The 20,898-nt window shown below is 39.9% G+C and overlaps 1 protein-coding gene and 1 long non-coding RNA gene across 2 annotated transcripts in view; one reads left to right on the top strand and one right to left on the bottom strand.

The window, feature by feature from the left end:
* Positions 1 to 11,033, bottom strand: part of WARS2 (tryptophanyl tRNA synthetase 2, mitochondrial) — a 96,084-nt gene extending 85,051 nt beyond the window's left edge. The window contains exon 1 of the mRNA XM_045896843.3: positions 10,840 to 11,033. Coding sequence (XP_045752799.1) covers positions 10,840 to 10,929 — 90 coding nt within the window. The 5' untranslated portion in view covers positions 10,930 to 11,033. The remainder of the gene's footprint in view (positions 1 to 10,839) is intronic.
* LOC129046395 (uncharacterized) overlaps positions 10,949 to 20,898 on the top strand; it is a 68,398-nt gene continuing 58,448 nt past the window's right edge. Inside the window, exon 1 of the long non-coding RNA XR_008507584.2 lies at positions 10,949 to 11,081. This is a non-coding gene — a long non-coding RNA (uncharacterized LOC129046395). The remainder of the gene's footprint in view (positions 11,082 to 20,898) is intronic.

Raw genomic sequence — 20,898 nt, 5'->3', positions numbered from 1 at the left:
GTTGGAAATTACAGCAGCCTTCTTGGAAAAATCACTGAAATAAAATTGGTATTATCTTCCAATCACTTATAAATATCTGGATAGTTAGGGCAATAATAAGATCATTTATGAACTGCAGCAAACACTGAACATCTTCTAAAATTAGATACATAAAAATATACATAAAAATGTACAGTTTAAATTCAACAATAGGCTAAATGCCAATGGTATGCACTTTCTCTTGTCTTACCTCCTTGGCTTTACTTTTCACTGAATTCATTCACTCCAGTAATTATTGAGCTCTTTCTGTTACAGGAATTATTATGCCAAAGATTTAAGTAATAACTCACTTTCTCACACATACAGTTATCATAGCCAAGGCTCAACAGGAAAAATCCTTCCCTCCTCAGCTTTTATGACTGGTGGAGGTTTCCATGAACATACTTCTGGTAAGATCTGCCTGCTGAGTGGCAGCCTAAGGCTGCACCTATGGAACCCTGGTATTAATTATAAGTCATTTCCTGCTGGAGTGTTCAAAAAAGGTCTAAATAAAAAAAGAGCACGCTCTCCATCTGTCCTAAAGCAAATGCCTATAAACAGAGAGAGAATATAAGGAAGGATGTATTAATTTCTATAAGGAAGGTACAAAGTCCTATAAAATTTCAAAATGGGAGCAATCATTTCCAACTTCAGAACAAAGTTTTCTGGAACCAATAGAGAAGTTCTGTTGTTATTGTTGTTGTTGCTGTAAATTCCAGTTAGCTAATATACAGGATAATATTAGTTTCAGATGTACGATATAGTGATTCAACACTTCCATACATCACCTAGTGCTCATCATGACAAGTGTATTCCTTAATTCCCATCATCTATTTCACCCATCCCCCCACACCCGCACCGGTAACCATCAGTTTTTCTCTATAGTTAAGAGTCTATTTTTTGGTTTGCCTTTCTCTCTTTTTTTCACCCTTTTCTCGTTTGTTTTGTTTCTTAAGTTCCACATATGAGTGAAATCATATCTTTGTCTTTCTCTGACTGACTTATTTTGCTTAGCATAATACACTCTAGCTCCAACCATGTCACTGCATTCTTTTTGAAGGTTGAGTAATATTCCACTCCATATATATCACTTTTTCTTTATCCATTCATCAGTTGATGGACACTTGGGCTGTTTCCATAATTTGGCTGTTGTAGATAATGCTGCTATAAACATCGGGGTGCATGAATCCCTTTGAATTACTATTTTTGTATTCTTTGGGTAAATCCCTAGTAGTGCAATTGCTGGTCGTAATGTAGTTCTATTTTTAACTTTTTGAGGCACCACCATACTGTTTTCCACAGTGGCTGCACCAGTTTGGATCCCCACCAACAGTCAAGGGTTCCCCTTTCTCCGCATCCTCACCAACACCTGTTGTTTTTTGTGTTGTTGATTTCAGCCATTCTGACAAGTCTGAGGTGGTATCTCATTGTAGTTCTGATTTGTATTTCCCTGATGCTCAGTGATGTTGAGCATTTTTTCATGTGTTTGTTGGCCATCTATATGTATTCTTTGGAAAAATGTCTATTCATGTCTTCTGCCCATTTTTTAATTGGATTATTTTTTGGGTGTTGAATTTCGTAAGTTCTTTATATATTTTGGATACTAACTCTTTATCAGAAATGTCATTTGGAAATATCTTCTCCCATTCCAAAGGTTGGTTGATTGTTTCCTTTTCTGTGCAGAATCTTTTTATTTTGAAGTCCCAATAGTTTATTTTTGCTTTTGTTTACCTTGCCTCAGGAGACATATCTAGAAAAAGTTGCTACAGTCAATGTCAAAGAGGTTACTGCCTGTGTTCTCCTCTAGGGTTTTTGTGGGGTTTCAAGTCTTACATCTAGCTCTTTAATCCATTTTGAATTTATTTTTGTGTATGGTGTAAGAAAGTGGTCCAGTTTCTTTTCTTTTTTTTCCATGTTGTGGTCCAGTTTTCCCAGCACCATTTGTTGAAGAGATGGTCTTTTTTCCATTGGATGTTCTTTCCTGCTTTGTCAAAGACTAAGTGACCATAGAGTTGTGGATTCATTTCTGGGTTTTCTATTCTGTTCCATTGATCTATGTGTCTATTTTTGTGCCAGTACCACACTTTTTTGATCACTATAGCTTTGTAATATAACTTGAAGTCCGGAATTGTGTGTTTTTGTTTCATTTTTTAAAAATGGTGGAATACAGATAAATAAGAATGGGAAAAAAGGCCTTTCCAAGAAGAGACAGTGGAATTAACAAAGAGGTAAAAGGGAAGAGCTCTGAGCAAACTTGGAAATGCTATGAACACCAAGGCAAAGGATCCATGTAAGATAGCAATCGCCTAGAGAAATGTTTTGGATCCAGACTGTGGAAAGTCTTGAATGTAGAGCTCTAAGGGGACTACATTTCCTCAGAGGCCCCCGAAGGTTGCTGAGCAAGGGGAAAACCATAATTAGAGTGCTGCTTTAAGGGGATTAATCTGATGAGACTGATTTTGGGGAGGGGGGGATAGAAGGGTAGGAAAGTGTGGTGATGGGGGAATCAAAGATTATGAAGATTGATAAGAGTAGAGGAGAGGAAGTTCACTGAGTAGAAATATATGTTATTGAAGAAATAATCATCATCCAGCATGAAGGACCCACTAGGTGCTATGCACTGGCAAAAGGACTTTTGGGAAGAGCCACATATATATGGCAGGATCTTGAATCCACATATTCCTACAAGGCATTATTATGAATACCTTACAGATGAGAAAACTAAAGTTTAGTGAGGTCAGATAACTTGCCTGGCATCACACAGCTGGTACAACCAGGCCTAACTGATCCCAAGAGTCATGTACCTTCTGCTTTATCACACTTCCTCTTAGGAAGGGGCCAGTAAACTTTAAAATGACAAGTATAATGTTCATGTGATTGCTTATTCTCTAGACACTTGCTTCTCTAGGTTACTGCATTTCACAGCTTGGTGGCATGGGGGTGGCTGGAAAGTTGCCAGCCATTGGAGAAGCCAAAGTTGCCTGCTGCAGAGAAGGATTTTCCTTCACAACCAAGATGGGCAGGTAACTAGTATCCACAGAGGGCCAAGCTGGCTCTCTCCCCAGAACTGGCAAGGGCTCCACATGGTCTGGTCCTTAACATCTCCCTTGGGACTCCACTCTCATCCTGCACACTTAACCCCCTCTCAAGAGACCTCTTCTCTCTTCCAGCAAATTTATGAACTGGCTGCTTAGCCCATTCTCCCCATGGGAGGACAGGAATCCAAATCAGGGATTTGAGTAAACAGCTCCATATACCTTTTCCATTACATTCTCCCACTTCCTAAAAGGGGCCCAAGGTAACATAGTGAGGAAAGTGTGGGCCTGAATGACTATAAAGTAGAATGGCCCATGCAGTCTTTGTTCATGGGGAGTATTAGGAAAAGGTCATGAGGAGCCCTTTATTTGGTATATAAAATAAATTCTGTTCAATGTTGCTCATTTTAAAGCCTTAACAGCATCCTAACTGATGTACTAAGGGGAAACAATTCACTTTAATTCAATTACTGAATTAGAGACCCCTTTAAAAACTCCTTGGAATGAGGATCTTTTAGCATAAATTCTCACTTATCACTTGCAGAAATGGCCCACAACACTAATTACTTTCATCTCTCCCATTTTCCCACTTTGCACCTCTGCTACTTTTGAAGAAAGTACTCTTGCCATAAATCCCAACTAGACCCTAGATAGTGGTCCCTTGGTCATCCATCAGCTTCAGCACTCACCACCTCCCCTCTGACTGCAGGGCTGTGCACAGGTTGACCTTTTAGCTATAGACTGTGTGTAAACAGAACTTCCTACATGCACCTTGGGACTCATGCATTTAAAGCCCTTATTTTACACACAGTAATCCTAGCGGCAGTAGCCAAATAGAGACATGGAGATAAATTTACAAGACAGCTTTGCTCCTTCTTCATAATTCATCGAGCCAAACAAGAGGGTAGGAACAGTGACAACAAAGGATGATTTATAATTTCTACTCTGCATGTGACCATGGCAAGATACATAAGTGGCTTTCATGGAACGGATTTAAAAGTTGCAAGGCAGTTATCGGCATATTATCATGGGTAATTTGTTTCAGAATTTAATGGCATTTTACTACAGTTAGGGTATAGACTTTGGAATCAGGCTCCCAGGGTTTATATCTTGGCTCTAACATTTGCTAGCTATGTGACCTTGGGTGAGTCATTTAACCTCTTACTATTCTAATCAACAAAATGGGGTTCATATTGGCACAAACCTCATTGCGTTGTGATGATTAAATAAGCTAATGCATGTCAAGTGCTTAAGACCATGCTTGGTACATGGTAAGCATAAATGTGTGCTGGTATCACCTCTTCCATCATTATTGTGTTTATAATAACAATTGTGTTTATAATAACACTAAATGATTTCAATACAAACATGAAAATAACATCCATTGAACTAAAACTTTAAAGAATACTGATGTTTACTTAGATTCGTCATCATTACAACTGGTTAAAAAAACTGGAAGACACAATGAGAATGTAATCAGTGAGTCAAAATTTTAGATGACTAAATAGTGAAACTTGGTATGCTGCACTCAAGATTAAAAGAATATGTGAAGCATTTTGGAGATTACAAAGTGTTATATTAGAACATTAGAATATTATAGAAAATAACAGATTCTACTTGAAAATGTTTTGCAAGGTGAGATTTGTTATTTTATGTTATGCTTTCAAATACCCTTAATGAAAAATCTACAACTATCATCTTAAAAACCTGGGATAAGAAGCAGTGGAACCAAAGACATTCATTCAAGACTCTGTCAACAGTGGACTTGCCCAGGTCTATAGTGAGTCCCAGCCAGAACATCAGGACAGGAATGCAAAGGAGAAACTGACAGACCTGCATGCTAGCTGGTGTGCTGGCCTAGAGGGCAAAGGATTGAGAAGCAGAAGCTGTGAGCATCTCCATCGGTTAGAAATCAGGGTGGCTTAACTTTGCCTTTAAGGAGACCAAGGGGGCAGTCAAAAGGCAGTTCTTTAGCCAACCAGAAGTAGGTTCAATAGATGCCAGCATGACTGTGTGCCATGAAAAAAGAAAGCTGTAGATGAATTTTGATAAATGGCTAGACGCCCAATAGAACTTAGATGTCAGGGTAGTGTGAAGACCTTGATATAACCTTGACTCATTCAGTAAGCAGGGACGTTAAGAAAGTGTTATGCCTCCTACTGGGAATAAAAGATACGGTATTGCTAAGAAATGATATATAGAGAAAACCGTAAATGCTGGAGCAGAGTTAAATTAAGTCAAGCTGGAGTCCCTGTAGCACCTCTGTGCCTATAAATTATCTCTCTGCATCTAGTGTCTCACCCTGCAGAGCAGCTTCCAACCTCCATGAGTAAATGGCTCCTGTGGAAATTCAAGAAGAAGCCTTAGGCCTCATGTTGCAGTCTCGAAAAGAGAAATTCCTGAACCCTGAGGGGTGCGGTAGAATGGAATCAAGAGCAGAACTGGATAAGTGTTCTTTATGAGGAGGCTAGAGGCTGGGTTAGTTGTAATAATGACTGAGGGAATCCACAGAACCAGTCAAAAGGCAGTTCCTTAGCCAATTTTGTGCACAAAGATGAGCATATTATGCAGAAGTAAGCTGTATTTAGAAAGAGAGAAGGAAAGAAGGAAAATTGACTATTATCTTCAGTGCTTGTGCAGCTTAAGAGAAATAGAACATACGTTGCATTTTATTGAAAAAATACACACATATCAAAGTGAATACTCTCCAACTACTTATTTTCAGGGCAGCTCCTCGAACATAATTCATCCATCATATGTGGTCCTCAGCCAACAAACTTACTTGGATATGTTAGGAAGCTGAAGTATTTTTCAAATGTTATCATAAGAAATTTAAGATTGTGTGGCACCATCTCTTGGCCCACTGTTTGTGTGTGGAGGGAGGGTGGTATGGGGGAGTGGGGGCGGCGAGGTCAAGCAGGCAGGGCTCTAGCTACTCCTCTATTCCTGAAATCAGAAAAGCTCTGCTTTTATGTTTTATCATTAACATTGATTGAGACAAGATTTTATTTGGTAAGAGAAGACCACTGGTCAGGTGGAAAAAGCACAGATGAAGCTGAATTTGAATCCCGGTACCGCCATTTACTAGCTTTGACTTAGGAAAGTTACTTAATCTTTCTGAGCCTTAGTTTCCTCTTTTATAAGATGGGTAGAATAATATTTACAGGACTGTTGTGAGAAGAAAATAAGATAAAGTGTGTATAGCACATAGCACTGGGCCTTAGCACATAGAAGGTGCTAGCTAAATGTCCGTTCCTTTTCTGAAAGACAGGGTTATGTATGGATATAGGCTTAAATCTACATACTTGTGTAAGGCTCTGCAGATAGTTCTTCTGTAACCTGCAGCCATGCAACGGGTAGACTGAGAAAGGATCTCAGGGAGCAGCCTTACTCTCTTTAGCATTTCCTGGCTACGGATGCCAGAATAGTTACTAGCAAAAATCCTCAGCTTCTACTTACTGTTCCTTCCTCTATATTTTCATCAGTTACCATCAGTAGTTTCCATTATCTACTCAAATATAGTTTTAAAAATTATTATTTCTAATAAGCTAAGTCAGTTCTCAAGGAAAACCAATCTAAAGAGGATTTTAAGTGAATGGGCTCCTAGGCTGATTGAGCTTAAAAGGGGCGTTCGAGTGGGTCCATGCAACACCATTTAAGAGAAGCACAGAGATGAAATAGCCCCCTCAAACCAGCCCAGTTATTGTCTTGCAAAATGATGGCTATAGAAGCTCCTGATAGCTCTCCATGCTGATTAGCTCTTGGTGCAAGTTGGATGGACAATACATAGCAGAGACAAGCTAAGGGAAAAGTCACTGGGAACACTTCCCCATTTTAATGTCATTAAGATCACAGAAACCTACAACAACAAATATTAATTGCAAAATAGGGAAGGAAATCCCAATAGTAAATTTTACCATCCTAATTCCACAATTAATTAGCGTTGTGATTTTAGGCTAGTTACTTAACTAAAGTCAGTTTCCTCATGATTTAAAATCAGGTGCTGATACCTGCCTTAAGGCCTTGTTATGAACAGTCTAGTCTCTCTTTGGTGGTATTCTTGCCAAAATCCATAACCTAATAACGAGAAAACATCAGACAAACCCAAATTGAGAGACATTCTAGTAAATAATTAACCAATCCTCTTCAAAAGCGCCAAGGTCATGAAAGACTGAAAGTGCCATAAATTGGAGGAGACACGACGGTTAAATGCAACATGGGATCCTGGATTTGATCCCAGATCAGTAAGAGACTAGTGGACAAACTGGTGAAACTTGAAATGGGTCTTTAGCTAGTATTGTACCAAATTTATTTCTTGGCTTAGATCATTGTATTATGATTATGTAAAAGGAAGCTTGGTGAAGGATGTACAGGAAAACTGTGTACTAATTTTGCAAACTTGGTAAATCTGAAATTATTTTAAAAGAAAAGAAGTTAAAAAAAGGAGCAATTGTTTGAAAAGCCTAGTCATGAGAACTGAATACAAGAACAATAATTTAATACACTGCCTAGTTTTGTTTTGTTTTTGTTTTGTTTTTGCAGGGATGATTCCTTCATCTACGGCTAAACTTGGTAGCCAATAACATTGGGAACGGTATGTAAATATTGGCCACACCCAGCTTGGGACAGCTAACTGTGAAGTGTGTTGTTCAACTGCAATATAATGTGGACATTTTACACTGAATAATTACAAATATTCTTGCAAAAGTCTACTAACCATCAATATTTCACTCTTGGTACAACACCATCATAAGTTAGGGCTTCAAGAAGGGTGGATTCTATGTTTGGCCAACGATGACAGGCTTAAATTTACCTAATGCCATCAGTATTTAAATGTAGCATGTCAAATCTTCATTCCTCTGACTCTGTGACTACTCTCATCTTGTCAAATGTCAACAGTTTTTTGCGAGGTAACACCTGGCAAAATAAACCGCTTTCACATAAATTGTAGACAGCTCACAATGAGTACAGCTTGAAACACTGTCATTCCTGATTTCTCTCTATTTTTTATTTTAAACTTAAGCCCATCCTAGCCTTGAGGGGCAAAAGCCTGCCTTTGAGATAACTAAAGGTCCTCAATGCCAACCTTATTACTCAAGATTTTTTTTTTTAAAGAAAACATTAAAACAACCTAGGAATCACAATACTTTTATCAGTCATAGTTTCCAACACAGCACCGCTTTGGCCCACCCACTTTTGCCTCTCACCTCAGGGAGTAACTGTGTAACCAAACTAGTAACAAGCAACTTGTCTATTTCTTAGCTTTTGATAGAATTATCCATATGATAAAATTGTATTTTCTGTTAGACTATACTCTTGCAAAATAATTTTTGTTTTCTACAAAAGTTATGAGATATCATAAAAACGTCTAATGCATCTGGTTTAAGAATCCAATTCTTCCTTCACATATATCTGCATCTGTTCACAAAAATCGCTTTGACTTCAAAGGAAACTTTTCAAGAGAAAAAGACAATACATACACGAAAAGTGCCCATAAATTTCTAGTCCTTTTCTAAGGCCATTTTAATAATAACACTGTGGGACAAGTATCTTTTTAGGTCTTTAGAGATCTAAAATATCACAGATGCTATTAATGACTATGCATTTATATGGAGATTTATGCTTTAACACTTTATTCTGGGTCTAAAAGTGATATATCTTCAATTTTGAACATGTGGAAAATACAGAAAGCTTAAAGAAGAAAATTTAAGTGACTTTTAATCCACTATTCAGGAAGACCAAAGCAAAACAAAAAAAATTAAGGCTGGTTGTTTCCTTCCAGTCTTTTTTTGTGTGCATATATTTATATAAATATTTATTTATAAACAATATTATAATTACACTATGAAAACAATTCTGTATCTTTTCTCAGTTGCTCTTTCAAAAGACTGTATTTGTCTTTCAAACCATCATATTTAATGACTGAAAATTACATGTAGATTTATACTTTAAAAGAAATGCTCTCGCTTATATTTAATTCCTATTCTACTCAAAGATAAATTAAAGTTTTGGAAACACTAATCTGTTCTGGAAATTCTACATTTTGAAACTGTCTAGATTAGCAGTTGATTAACCTTAAGATACCCATATTCATTAATTCCACTGAAACAATACCAGAGGTTTAAGACATTTTTTCTTAGCATTTATAATAATTTAGTGCCCTAAAATTCCCTGGGTAATCATTAGTGGGCTCTAGCTTATTTTCCTTTTCTCTTTGATTTTCTATTTCTTATGATATCCTCACCTCTTAGGTTTGGAAAGAGAGGAAGTTTGGATCTAAGGTTTAGTTACTTTGGTACCACAGGTTTTAATATGCTATTATCTAGCTATAAAATAGTAAACAACCAATTCTGGTTCTGCAGAATCAAACCTTCAAACTTCAAAAAGAGGAGTATTGAATGGATTTATCTAATTTCGAATCAATTCTTACCTAACATTGATGCCTAAAATTTAAAATAACATTTAAGTAGCTGTTTTGTTGACAAAGAGTTCTCTGGTATTTCCTTTACCCTTAAATGAATCTTGTGAGGCCCATATCAATGAGGAAAACTTAAGTACAGAGCATTAAGTAATTTATGAGATGACAGGAAAAACAAGATAAACTCAAATCTTGGTTTTCATAATTAATCTCATTGCTTTACTTTGGCTTCATGGAGCCATAGATTTTCGAAAGCTTGAAGGAACATTAATGGGCCAAGCAATCCCACCCTTCCTCCACCCATTTTGCCAAAGAAAATAAATCCGGTGAGATTGACTTGCCATGTCACACAGCTAGGAAGTGTCAGGCAATCTCTTGACCTTTGATTTCCTAATTTCAAGTCTAGTGCTCTTTCCAATATACCAGTTACCACACAAAATCCTCACACCTATGCATTTTGACCACGAATATGCAAGGATGCCAAGAAATCACCTAGTAATCACAGAATCTTAAGTTTCTTCGTAATTCCCTGAAGATACGTCCCAAGAGACGCACAACAAAGTGCCTACCACCAAGATCGCACTTGGAAGACATTTAAAAGTAAATGTCTGAATGAGTGAAGTAAGTATCTAAATGACTCGAAGGTGGTATTTTTTACCATGGGGGTAAAATTCCAAATACTGACGGGGGTAAAATTCTAAATTTTGAAGCCAGTGCCCACGCTCTCAGCACGACACGGTAACGGTGACAGCAGTGCTGCCAGGCGCAGGACAGGACGACGCATTTTGGCAACTTGCTGCAATTCCCTCACAGAGGGAGGTCTATGCAGGTCTACCTCGGGGAATGAGGAACCAGAGTGTAAGACTCACTGACACTTGACACTGAAGTGCCGCCCTGCCAGAATGAGGATATCAAGTGGCTGCTCGTACTTAAATCGTCCAATTCCTCACAAGACCTCCTCTCCGATTTCTCCGCGGGCCCCTCAGAAAGGAGGGCGAAATAGTAATGGGACCACGAGAAGGCGGGCAGCCCGGGGAAGACCGGCCCTCTCTGATGGGGTAACTTCACACCTGACTCGGCTTCCCGCGTTGCCTGGCAACAGCAGCGGTGCCCCGCTCTCAGGGAAAGGGGCCGAGGCCAAGTGGGCAAGCGGAGATGCGCTCCTCCCACCACGGCGCATGACATCATCGCGCATCCTTGCAACGTCGCTACGTTCCGAGTAGGAAGGCAGTCTTAGGAGACTTGAGGAGAGAGACGACTCGGTATTCTCCAGAGAAAACGGGAAGAGAGAAACCAATGGAGGGAGGGGGAGACGAGAAGGACCTAGCGGGATGGGAAGCTGGCGGGAGAAAGGCCAACTGTGGTTACCTGGGGAGTCTGACCAGCTTCGGGTCCTTTATGAAGTGCCCGGATGCAGCTCCAGCACCCACGCGCCTTCCGCATTGAGCGCATCGCCATCTTGAGGGAGGCGGAGCCGAATTGACTTGAGTGACGTCTGCCCAGAGAGCCAGTCCCTGAGTCGTAGCTGTTTTGCCTGCTGCGTAAGCGCCCTTGTCTTCCGGGCCTGCCTCTGTGCAGCTGCGTGCGGGAGTCCGGTCTTTGCAGAGCAGGTGGGGACAGGAACGGGGTGGGGCTTGGCTTTAGTGTTTCCCCTGGACACCTAGTCTTTGCGGAGACTTCCGGGTGGGAGAATCTCTTTCGGGGATATTGGTAGCCGCGTTTTAGACCGGAAGAAAGTCAAGTAAATTGTCTTTCGGATCCTAGCCGTCCAGAGGCAGCTTTTAAGAAGTCTCTAGGAATGGGGCCTACCCAGTAAGTGGTCCTTTGAGACTTAGGTGGCCTCATTAATTCATTCGATCTACAATCGATCTGGGTTTGTTAAACCCTACCATCTGCTAGGGGCTGAAGGTACAAAGACGCCTATCTTATACGGCCTAGTGCAGAGCAGGCAAATAAATGATGCGCTGTTTTAGGTGTTATAGAAGCAAACCCCAAGATTGGGGAAGAGTGGTGGTTAAGATTGTGGCGCTTAAGCCTGATCCAAGGCAGGCTTCAGAAGGTGACACTTGATAGAAGAAATTGTTCGCATTTTGGGTTAAATTATGAGAAGAGTTAACACTGTACTTCTGCTTCTGTTAATGTGCTCAGAAAGCTCCCAGACAGAAAAGAACCTATCAGTAAACATGTAACAGGAAGAGATTAGTCAGAATTCCTTTATGTGTTTTTTTGTGTTTATCCATTGAACAAATACTGAAAATTACCACATTTCCACAGGGAGAGGTAGAGATAAATGGAATAAGGATCCCCATACTCTTAAAGCAACTGAAATCCTAACAGGTTAAGACAAAGTTTGTGAATTAAAACCATACATTAAAATCTCTTAAGAGTGGTTCTTTTTACTGGTGAAATTAAAGCGCAATTGGTGTAATGTAGAAATAAACGGAAGCAATTAGAAGGATGAAGGCCAAAAAAAAAAAAAACCTAAGAAAATCAACTGTTATTCTTCAACAAATCAGTCGAGTTTGGTTTTGTCTCGTAAATTTGAGGGGTGTGCTGTAGTTCCAAATGTGATGACCATTAAGTAGGTCTGGAGCCCAGGAGAGCGATCCAAATTACAAAACGCATGGTAATTGAAAGTTAGGAACTCTTTGAGACCACTAGGTAGAATCTGTGGAATAGAAGTGGTCCAAAGACGAACCATGAGAGACGATGGACTCTGAAAAACAAACAGGGTTCTGGAGGGGAGGGGGTTGGGAGGATGGGTTAGCCTGGTGGTGGGTATCAAAGAGGGCACGTTCTGCATGGAGCACTGGGTGTTATGCACAAACAATGAATCATGGAACACTTCATCTAGAACTAATGATGTAATATATGGGGATTAACATAAGAATAAAAAAAAAAAGTGGTCCAAAGATATTTAAAACCTCAAAAATTTGGTCTTTACTGAAACCCAGCTAAGAGGCCTTGCCAGTAGAAGTGATAATTGATCATTATAAAGATGCACAGTATCCCTTGTAAACATGCCTAAATATTTTGTACTCATATATACAGCAAAGCATCAAAATACAGTTTTTTACAGATATGTTATTAATTAAATTAAATGACCCTAGGAATTAGTAAGGTTACACTTCTGACATGCTTAGCCATCTGGATTATAAGATAAAACCTAGCAATAAAAGGAGGGTTACAGCAGAAAGCTGTCACAGGCCTGCCTACTTTATTTCCTCAAGCAGTAATTTTAGTCTTTTATCTACAATGACTCACGTGACTGATAATATTTACATGGGAGATATTTCCAAGGCATACTCCCATTGAAGAAGGTATATCCGAGCACAAGTGGAACAACTTCAATATCTATACTTTTTAAAGTACATTATTTTCAAACTTAGAAGTAAGAAATTGTTTCCCATCATGGTGGTGACTTGATGACTCGAGCATCACTCAGCCAGCCAGGTTGCTCCTTGGACAAGGACTATTTTGTATTTCTTCTCCCAGCACCTAGTATAGTACTTTGCACAGAGCAGGCACATCTTTTAAATCTAAATTTTATTTTGACAAAGTATGTAACTAATTGTCAGAGTTGGTATGTTTTTAACATCCAGGAGAAAGCTGACTGAAAAGTCGCTAGACTTATTTAAAGCAAGCTAGTTTCGTCTGCCTTTGTACTTTTTTACAATGGCATTCTGAAACCTTTTGGCATTGGGAAAATATCATGAAAAAGCTCACCATTGTGTAAGCTCACCGTCTTCTGCTCTTCTAAGAAGTGCACTACAGTCAGCATATTTTAACGAGTATAAATGTTAATCCTGAATCTTCAGGAAAAATGTGTTATTCAGGGTATCTTTTAATGAAAAATTGTATAATACACTTTTGAAATGTTTGCATATAAAGTGATTAACATTTTAAAAGTTTGCATAACGCAGGAATAGTTTGGTTACATGAGAAGTTCTCTTGTGGAATATTTCATTTCCAAGTGTTTTTAAGTGAAACATCACTGTATTTATTGGCAATCTTTCACCACTGCTATTATTTGGTAAGCCAACGAACTTTAGTAAAATGAGATATAAATGTTGTACTTAAAGCAGACTTTAGATACAATTTAAAAACCTGTATAGTACTATACTTACGGCATGCACTGTATGTCTACAGATGTTCGTGCTTACAATTTTGAAAACTTGTTTAAAATTTGATTTCTCATCAACACTTTTATTTTATATTAAGTTCTGGTAATTTTGCTCTTTCCTTAACATTCCCTGCAAATCCCATCTTGCTTGAAACAATAGATTAAAACCAGACTGGCAGTTGGGGAACGCTTTCTATTGCAACCATGTGTGTCAGAAGAAAGGATTAGGTTTCCTTGTCCAGGAACATCAAGGGGAACCTCCACCTCTGCAGACACACCTTTATTCCTTGGTAATGGAGAGTTTATATCTAGTTAGATTTAAATGGGATAAGGAAAGAGTTTAAATCCACTCTTAGCTCTAGTAGTATAATCAGCCCTCAAGTCTCAAAGTATCTAATTTTGTTTCTCTAATTTAATTCTAAGTGTCAGGTTGGTATTAGATGCTGATCAAGGTAATGGAGAGTTGCCCTACACATTTATTCACTTAAGGAAGAATTTTGCAGACTGCAAAGACTAGATGGCATCTATGTTCAAAACTACTTAAAGCACAACCCATTCACCTCTGACCTTTCCTCTATATTGAATATGTTTTTCAAATATAGAGGAAGAGATTCCATAGTGGAGGTAAACCTTTCTCTTCATAATTTGGGATAGAGCCATGCTATCTTATGCTGGACTCAATTCTAAGGACCTAAATCAAAGACAGAGTCCACCTTTGAGTGAGATCACTTCCGAGTGTCATTAAAGTATGCAGGAAACCATAATAATAACTGGGAGATTGTTTCTTTCTCCTCCCCACCTTTGGCTTAATTCTAGTTCTGCCCCTCGTTTTATAAAGCAATGAAAGTCATCCAAAGATACTAAGTACCTTGACAAAAATCACACAATGAATAAGAGCAGGATAGAAAGAATTATAATCTCCAGACAAGGACTCTACGTTAAGTGACACCACTATAAAGTGAAGTAGGTAAGGCTAGGGCTGATCCAAGGGCAAGGTTTCACCTAAAGGCACATATTTGTGTCATGCTTCCAAGTCAAGGCAACTAAATGACTGATTTTTAAAGGGTTGATGTACTCATCTCTCCACCCCTAACATTAAAAGATGCTGTCTTTCCCTAGCAGTTTTTGGGGAAGTGCATATTATACCATCTTCTTTGTGTGAGAATAATAAGCAGGAGGCCTATCTGGTCTTTGGGAGAGGGGCTTAGAGGGCTTAAGGGAGGCATTACTATCACTTTTCCTGGAAGATGCCATCTAGCAAAATTAAAGGCGAGGCTGCGTGATGTGGTTAGCAAAATAGAATTTTTCTCAGAGCATCTTTTCCTTAAAATTAAGGGCCAAGGCCATAGTTTCTTCCAGATTCAACTTTTTACCTTAAGTACTGTCTTTCCCACTTCACAGTTGGGGGTGGGAGAAGGTGAGAAGGGTGCAGAGAGAGCAGACATAAGTATAATTTGCATGCGTTGCTCTTCAGAGAAATGACTCCATTACTTGTAGAATCCTTAGCGTGGGGTACCGGGAAGCGGATTGATTATATGGGAATGCTGAAGGCCCAGGAACTCCTGTTCATATTTAATCTTTTCTCTATATACTTTTTTTTTTTTTTTACTGCTGTTTCAACATCAGAGTACAGGTCTTCAAAGAAGACCGAGAATTGCTCCCATTAAGTATGATCCAGAATGGGGAAAATAATTTTCTAGAAATGTAGGAGACTACTTTCAGTATTCTCTATCCCCATTGTTCACCCTCAGTCTTAGGACACATGTTCCATGGAAGAAATGGAGCTTAGAAATTAGCAAATTAAAGTTTCGGAAGAACATTTTACTTGTCTCTCTTTGTGTGCCATATCTGTTCCAGAAGGTGTGGCCGTGGAGACAAAATCTACATGTTACCTGCACACTCATTCTGTTTTTAAATCACCACCCTTTGCTCCCAGCTACTTCATAATGGGTGAACAGGCATTCCACTTCTGAGTTTATGTTTTACAAAAAGAACTAGGTCTCAACTAAGTTTCTTGGAGTGTCTTCTAGATAGGCTTCTTTCTATTTTGTCTGTGTAATCAAATTCCATTAGGTCCCTTCCCACACTCTATCTCTGTGGTGTGATGCTAGGAACAACTGGAAATGAGACACAATGCTTAGATTTTGATCTTTCTTAAAAAACAACATGAAAATATTGATCTCTCTGAAACAAGAGTGTTAACCTCATTGTCTCAGTCAAATCCCATCCTAACCAGTTAGATTCTGTTGGACTTTTCCAACACCAACCGACAGTTGCAGTCATCTGTGATTTTCTTCACTTTTTGTCCTTAATAAGTAGAAGTGAGCATGAACTCAGAGAAAATTTGTATGCTGGCCACATTAGTGATCTCAGTGAACCATTTAACCTTCATGTGCCTCTTTTTTCATATCTGAAAGTGAGTAAAAAATAGTAAAAATACAAAGAAAATGAAAACACTAATTTGAAAAGATCATCTGCACCCCTATGTTTATTGTAGTATTATTTATAATAGCCAAGATATGGAAGCAACCTAAGTGTCACCCAACAGACAAGTGGATAAGGAAGATATCACGCATACACACAGACACAGGAATATTATGCAGCCATAAAAAAGGATGAGATTGTGCCATTTGAGACAGCATGGATGGACCTAAGAAAGTATTATGTTAAGTGAAATGAGTCAGACTGAGAAAGACAAATACCATATGATTTCACTCATGTAGAATCTAAATAAGCAAATGAATAAGCAAAAAGCAGAATCAGACCTATAAATACAGATAACAAACTGACAGTTGCCAGAGGGGAAAAGGGTTGGGGGATGGGCAAAATGGGTAAATGGGAGTGGGAGATCTAGGCTTCCAGTTATAGCATGAATGAGTCAAGGAAATAAAAGCACAGCATAGGGAATATAATCAATGATATTGTAGTAATGTTGTGTGCTTACAGATGGTAGCTAAACTTGTGATGAGCATAACATAGTATATAGAGAAGTTCAATCACTCTGCTGTACACCTGAAACCCATATAGCATTGTGTGTCAACTATACTCAAAAAAATTAGAATAGGAGGGCCAGAGGAGATACATTGTAACTCTTGTGGTTCTAGGAACTAGTTTCTGTTTTCTCTCAAATTAGATTCATTTAGAGATGGAGACATAGGTATTAAGGTCAGGATCCACATTTCAGAGCACATCCCCTGACCCCATGTCCATGGCAGAAAGTGACATGCAGATATTGAGAATGGGCCTCAAAATTTTCCCAAGACTGCTCCAGGCAGCTACTCTCCATCAAATAAAATGGGTCCTACTCTTCATCCTGTCACAGCCGGGTTAGGTTTATGAAAAACGGAATATGAAACTTTTCTCACCTAACTGTGACCATGAAATGGCTCTCCACATATCTTTTTTTTTTTTTTTTTTTTTTTTTTTTTTTTTTTAGAGAGAGAGAGCATGCACGAGTGTGGGGAGGGACAGAGGGACAGGGAGAGAGAATCATAAGCAGGCTTCACGCTCAGTGTGGAGCCCAACATGGGGCTTGATCTCACAGTTCTTGAGATGATGACCTGAGCCAAAATCAAGAGTTGGACACTTGAGTGACTGAGTCACCCAGGCCCCCCTCCACATAGCTTTTCAAAGGGTAAGCAAGAAGAATATCCTGACCCATTTTCATTCTTTCTAGCTGCTTTAGGTGGCAGTTCACTTAGTTCCCAATCATATTATTTTTGTTATTTCTCAGAAATACACTCATTATTTTGTAATTGGCAATCACAGTGATTTATATGACAGCTGCTAACCCAAGAGTTCGAGGAGAGGGTTATCCAGCAGGTGCTGTGATCTTAGGAGAGGAAGGTAGCCAATATCCACCCATAGCCTGGGAGGTGTGGGGAATGCGGTGAGGGGGGTGATGGCATAGGGGCAATAGCCCTGCCTCCCTCCTCTCCCATCCCCTGATCTGGTCTTTTGGTTCCTCCCAAAGTAACATGATTTATCTGGTCCATAAAGGTCAGTCCTTCTCCCTCCCTCACCCGCCATCTCCCACAAGCCCAGAACAGGCTGCAAAATGGTAACAGGATCTGGAAGGCCAAATGGAAATATTCAGTACAGAGCTACTATCCATCTACAAAACTAGAAATCCAACTCTGAAAAAAAGATAAAAATCTAAATCTTATTAGGATAGCTTTCTAACCAGGCATTGCATTTGAAGGCAAGACTGTGTTTTCATCCCTGACCTAGCAGACTACTTGGGACATCAGAGGAGGCCTCAATAAATATTGGCAGATTGATTAAATGGACAAACATGTGAGGAGGAAGAGGGAGGTGTGCAGTGGGATATTTTAAAGATAGCACAGGGAATTAGGGGGAAAAAATTAAAGCCTAAAATAAGCCCTAGAAGCATTTTTAAAAATCTCTGATATATGCCTGCTTTCTTGTGGTTTGCTCTTTCCATTAAAAAGCAGAATGCATAAAATATTCTGATTAGTTGAGGGTTATTACTTAGGTTCCAACTAATGTTTTATATATAAATCTAAATTACTGCTTTTCCTCCATTCTGCTGCTCTTTCTGTTCGGTCGAATCCCTGTGGGAGGGAGAAACATTCCTGTGGTGGGTAAAATAATTTCTATGGAAATTATTCGAAACGCAATTTCTGTAAACACTATGTGAAGGTATGATTTATTTCTGGATTCAGCCCTCGTGCTTGCATCATCTCCCTATTTATCATCAAGCTCTCTGTTTGCCAGCATCTCTTCTCAAGGATCTGTCCGTATCGGTTTTGCATCTAAGAAGATGAACTTCCATCAGGAGGGTTAAAGCACTGGAAAACAAGCGAGAAGAAATTGTGTTCCAGTAGGCAATGAATGGGTGTACTGAAAAGAATACTGGATTTTATGCCCAGTTCTGACTCTGCTATAACTAGCAAAGTGACACTGGAAAGCGCTTAACCTCTCAGCCTGCTTTTTATGTGAAAAAAGATGGGAGTGGTTGAACCAGCTGATTCTCAAGTCTCCTTCCAGCCCTTAACTCAGTAAGCTTATGCTCACGCAGGGGCCTCATTTTTAACTAAGGATCTCCCGGTACTTTGGCTGATGGGATGAAACATGCTTCCGTTTCGATAGATGATCCTGCCGGGACCTCAGTGATTCCTTAACTATTAATTATTAATAATTAATAATCTATGCTACTACTAATAATTATTATAACTATTAATTATTATTCCACACTGTTCATGTGTGGAAGACCCAGAAACTGTCTTGGATAACCTGGTGTTGGAGGCATTGAACTGAAACGTGACTAACTTGAAGAGCGGATTGTTAGTGAGGAAATCATTAGATAGTGAATTCAAAGGAAAGGTGGAATAACGCATCTTCTAATAGCACCTGCATCTCTGGGGTGGGGGGCAGTTTGGCAGCTAGTGCTCGGGGAGAGTGCCTGGAGGTAGAGCAAGAACGGGAGGAGAAAGGTTCAGTTGCTCTCAAGTTTGCCGGTCGAAGGTGCCATTGCTCTGTTCACACTATTTACTCATTCAAAAATCGTTTACCGCCTGCTTACTGCATGCCCATAAAACTGAGTCACTAAAAAGGTGATCTGTGTCACCACAGGCACCACATATGATACATCCTACAGTTACCATGGGTATCGCCTTCTTTTCTTGACTATAGTTTCCTAGTTCCCACTCTGAAAATTTAGAGAGAAGGACCTGGAAAGGCAGCATTCTATCCTTACTCCTTCCCCACCCCCCCACCTCCCATCCTTCCTTCCTTCCTTCTTCTTTCCCATGCTTATTGACCACCTACTATTAACCTGGGACTGTCTAAAATACTGGGATCCACGGAGGATAAAGATGTGGATCCCACCTTGGGGAAGCTGAGTACTGCAGGGAAGATTTCCTGTCAACTTGTTAAAACACAACAGGGGAGGTGCCATTCTAGAGCATGCACATGGTAGTGTGAACTCAAGTCCCCCATTAAAAAAAATATATTAGCAACTAGATGACTCAGTGTGAGTCCACAGGGTCGCTGACAGAACAAGGATGCAGTTCTTAGGGTCTGTCTCCCAGTCAGCACGCACAGCTCCTACATCAGCCCTGGCTACACTTAGCAATTACCTCGTCACTGTCAGTTACCCCCTCAGTAAGAGCAAGACCTCCATGCCGAGGGCACAGAAGTTCACACGAAATAGGACGGCTTTCTCCTTGAAGAATACCATCCCTTCAGAGCTTAGGTTATTCTTCTTATCCTAGAATTGCTTGGAGATCAAAGAGGGAAGGAAAAAGAAGGGGTCTCTAGCGCCAACCTTTTACTGTGTTAGGAAGATCCCACCCCTATCCCAGTGCCACGCCTTTTGTTAAAATAGTAAGGCCTCATTTCCTAGAACAATGGGTTTAGCTCTCATAGATTCTTAGACCTTTCCAGTTGTCTGACATTTAATGCTGTGGGGCAGTGGGCTGCAGTGGGGTGGGGAGATATGCTGCTCATAATGTATAAACACAGACTCTCGAGGGCTTGACATTCTGGTATGTACACATAAGCAAATACTTATTGGGGTCTATCACGTACCAGGCACCATGCTAGGTGCCAAGTATACAAAGCTGAATAAGATACTCTCTGCACTCTTCAAGATCACAATTTAATGAGGAAAACTGCAAGCAGCAAAAGCATTTTGGGGAAAACGTTTTTGTATCAAGAAGACCTTTTCATTTCCTTTGAATCAGACTTTCGGGGCAGTCCTGGCTCTACTCCTTGCTCTTTGTATGACCTCAGACAGCCGTCCTACGGGTCCGGGCCCCAGTTCCCTCATCTGGAGATGAGGCCAAAGGAAAACAAATTCCCCGAGTGCCCTTACAGCTCTGAGGTGAGGACTGAGCAGCACTGGAAGGAGGAACTGAATGGAGTTTTGAATTGGAAAGAGGACCAGGGTGCCCTCAGGAGGGATAACTGCAAAGGAAGCATGGCATGCACATGAACAAGGCATACCAAAAGGTGAAGTTAAAGAGAATAAGGTATGAACACCTCTGCCTGCTTCCTTCCTTAAACCCTTCAGTCTATTCTTAATTAGCAGCCACAGCAACCCATTAAAATGTATGTCAGATTATGGTCATCCCTCTGCTCAAAACCTCCAGTGGCTTTACCTGTCATGTGGAAAAAATCCTAACTCCTTACCAACACCTCTAAGGCCCATATGGTCTGCGTTCTCCAACCCAGCCTCCCTTTCTGGCCTCTTCCCACACTGCCTCCCCTTTACCTTGCTCTCCCTGGGACATACTGGTCTCCTCACCAGTCCTCAACCCCATCACCATCTAACATATTCT

The sequence above is a fragment of the Mirounga angustirostris genome, unplaced genomic scaffold, assembly GCF_029215605.1.
Source record: "Mirounga angustirostris isolate CCGP_5_RB_7025 unplaced genomic scaffold, mMirAng1.0.hap1 SCAF_4, whole genome shotgun sequence".
NCBI classification, from domain to species: domain Eukaryota; kingdom Metazoa; phylum Chordata; class Mammalia; order Carnivora; family Phocidae; genus Mirounga; species Mirounga angustirostris.
The sequence above is the reverse complement of the archived record's forward strand: the minus strand, read 5'-3'. Positions and strand labels throughout refer to the sequence as shown.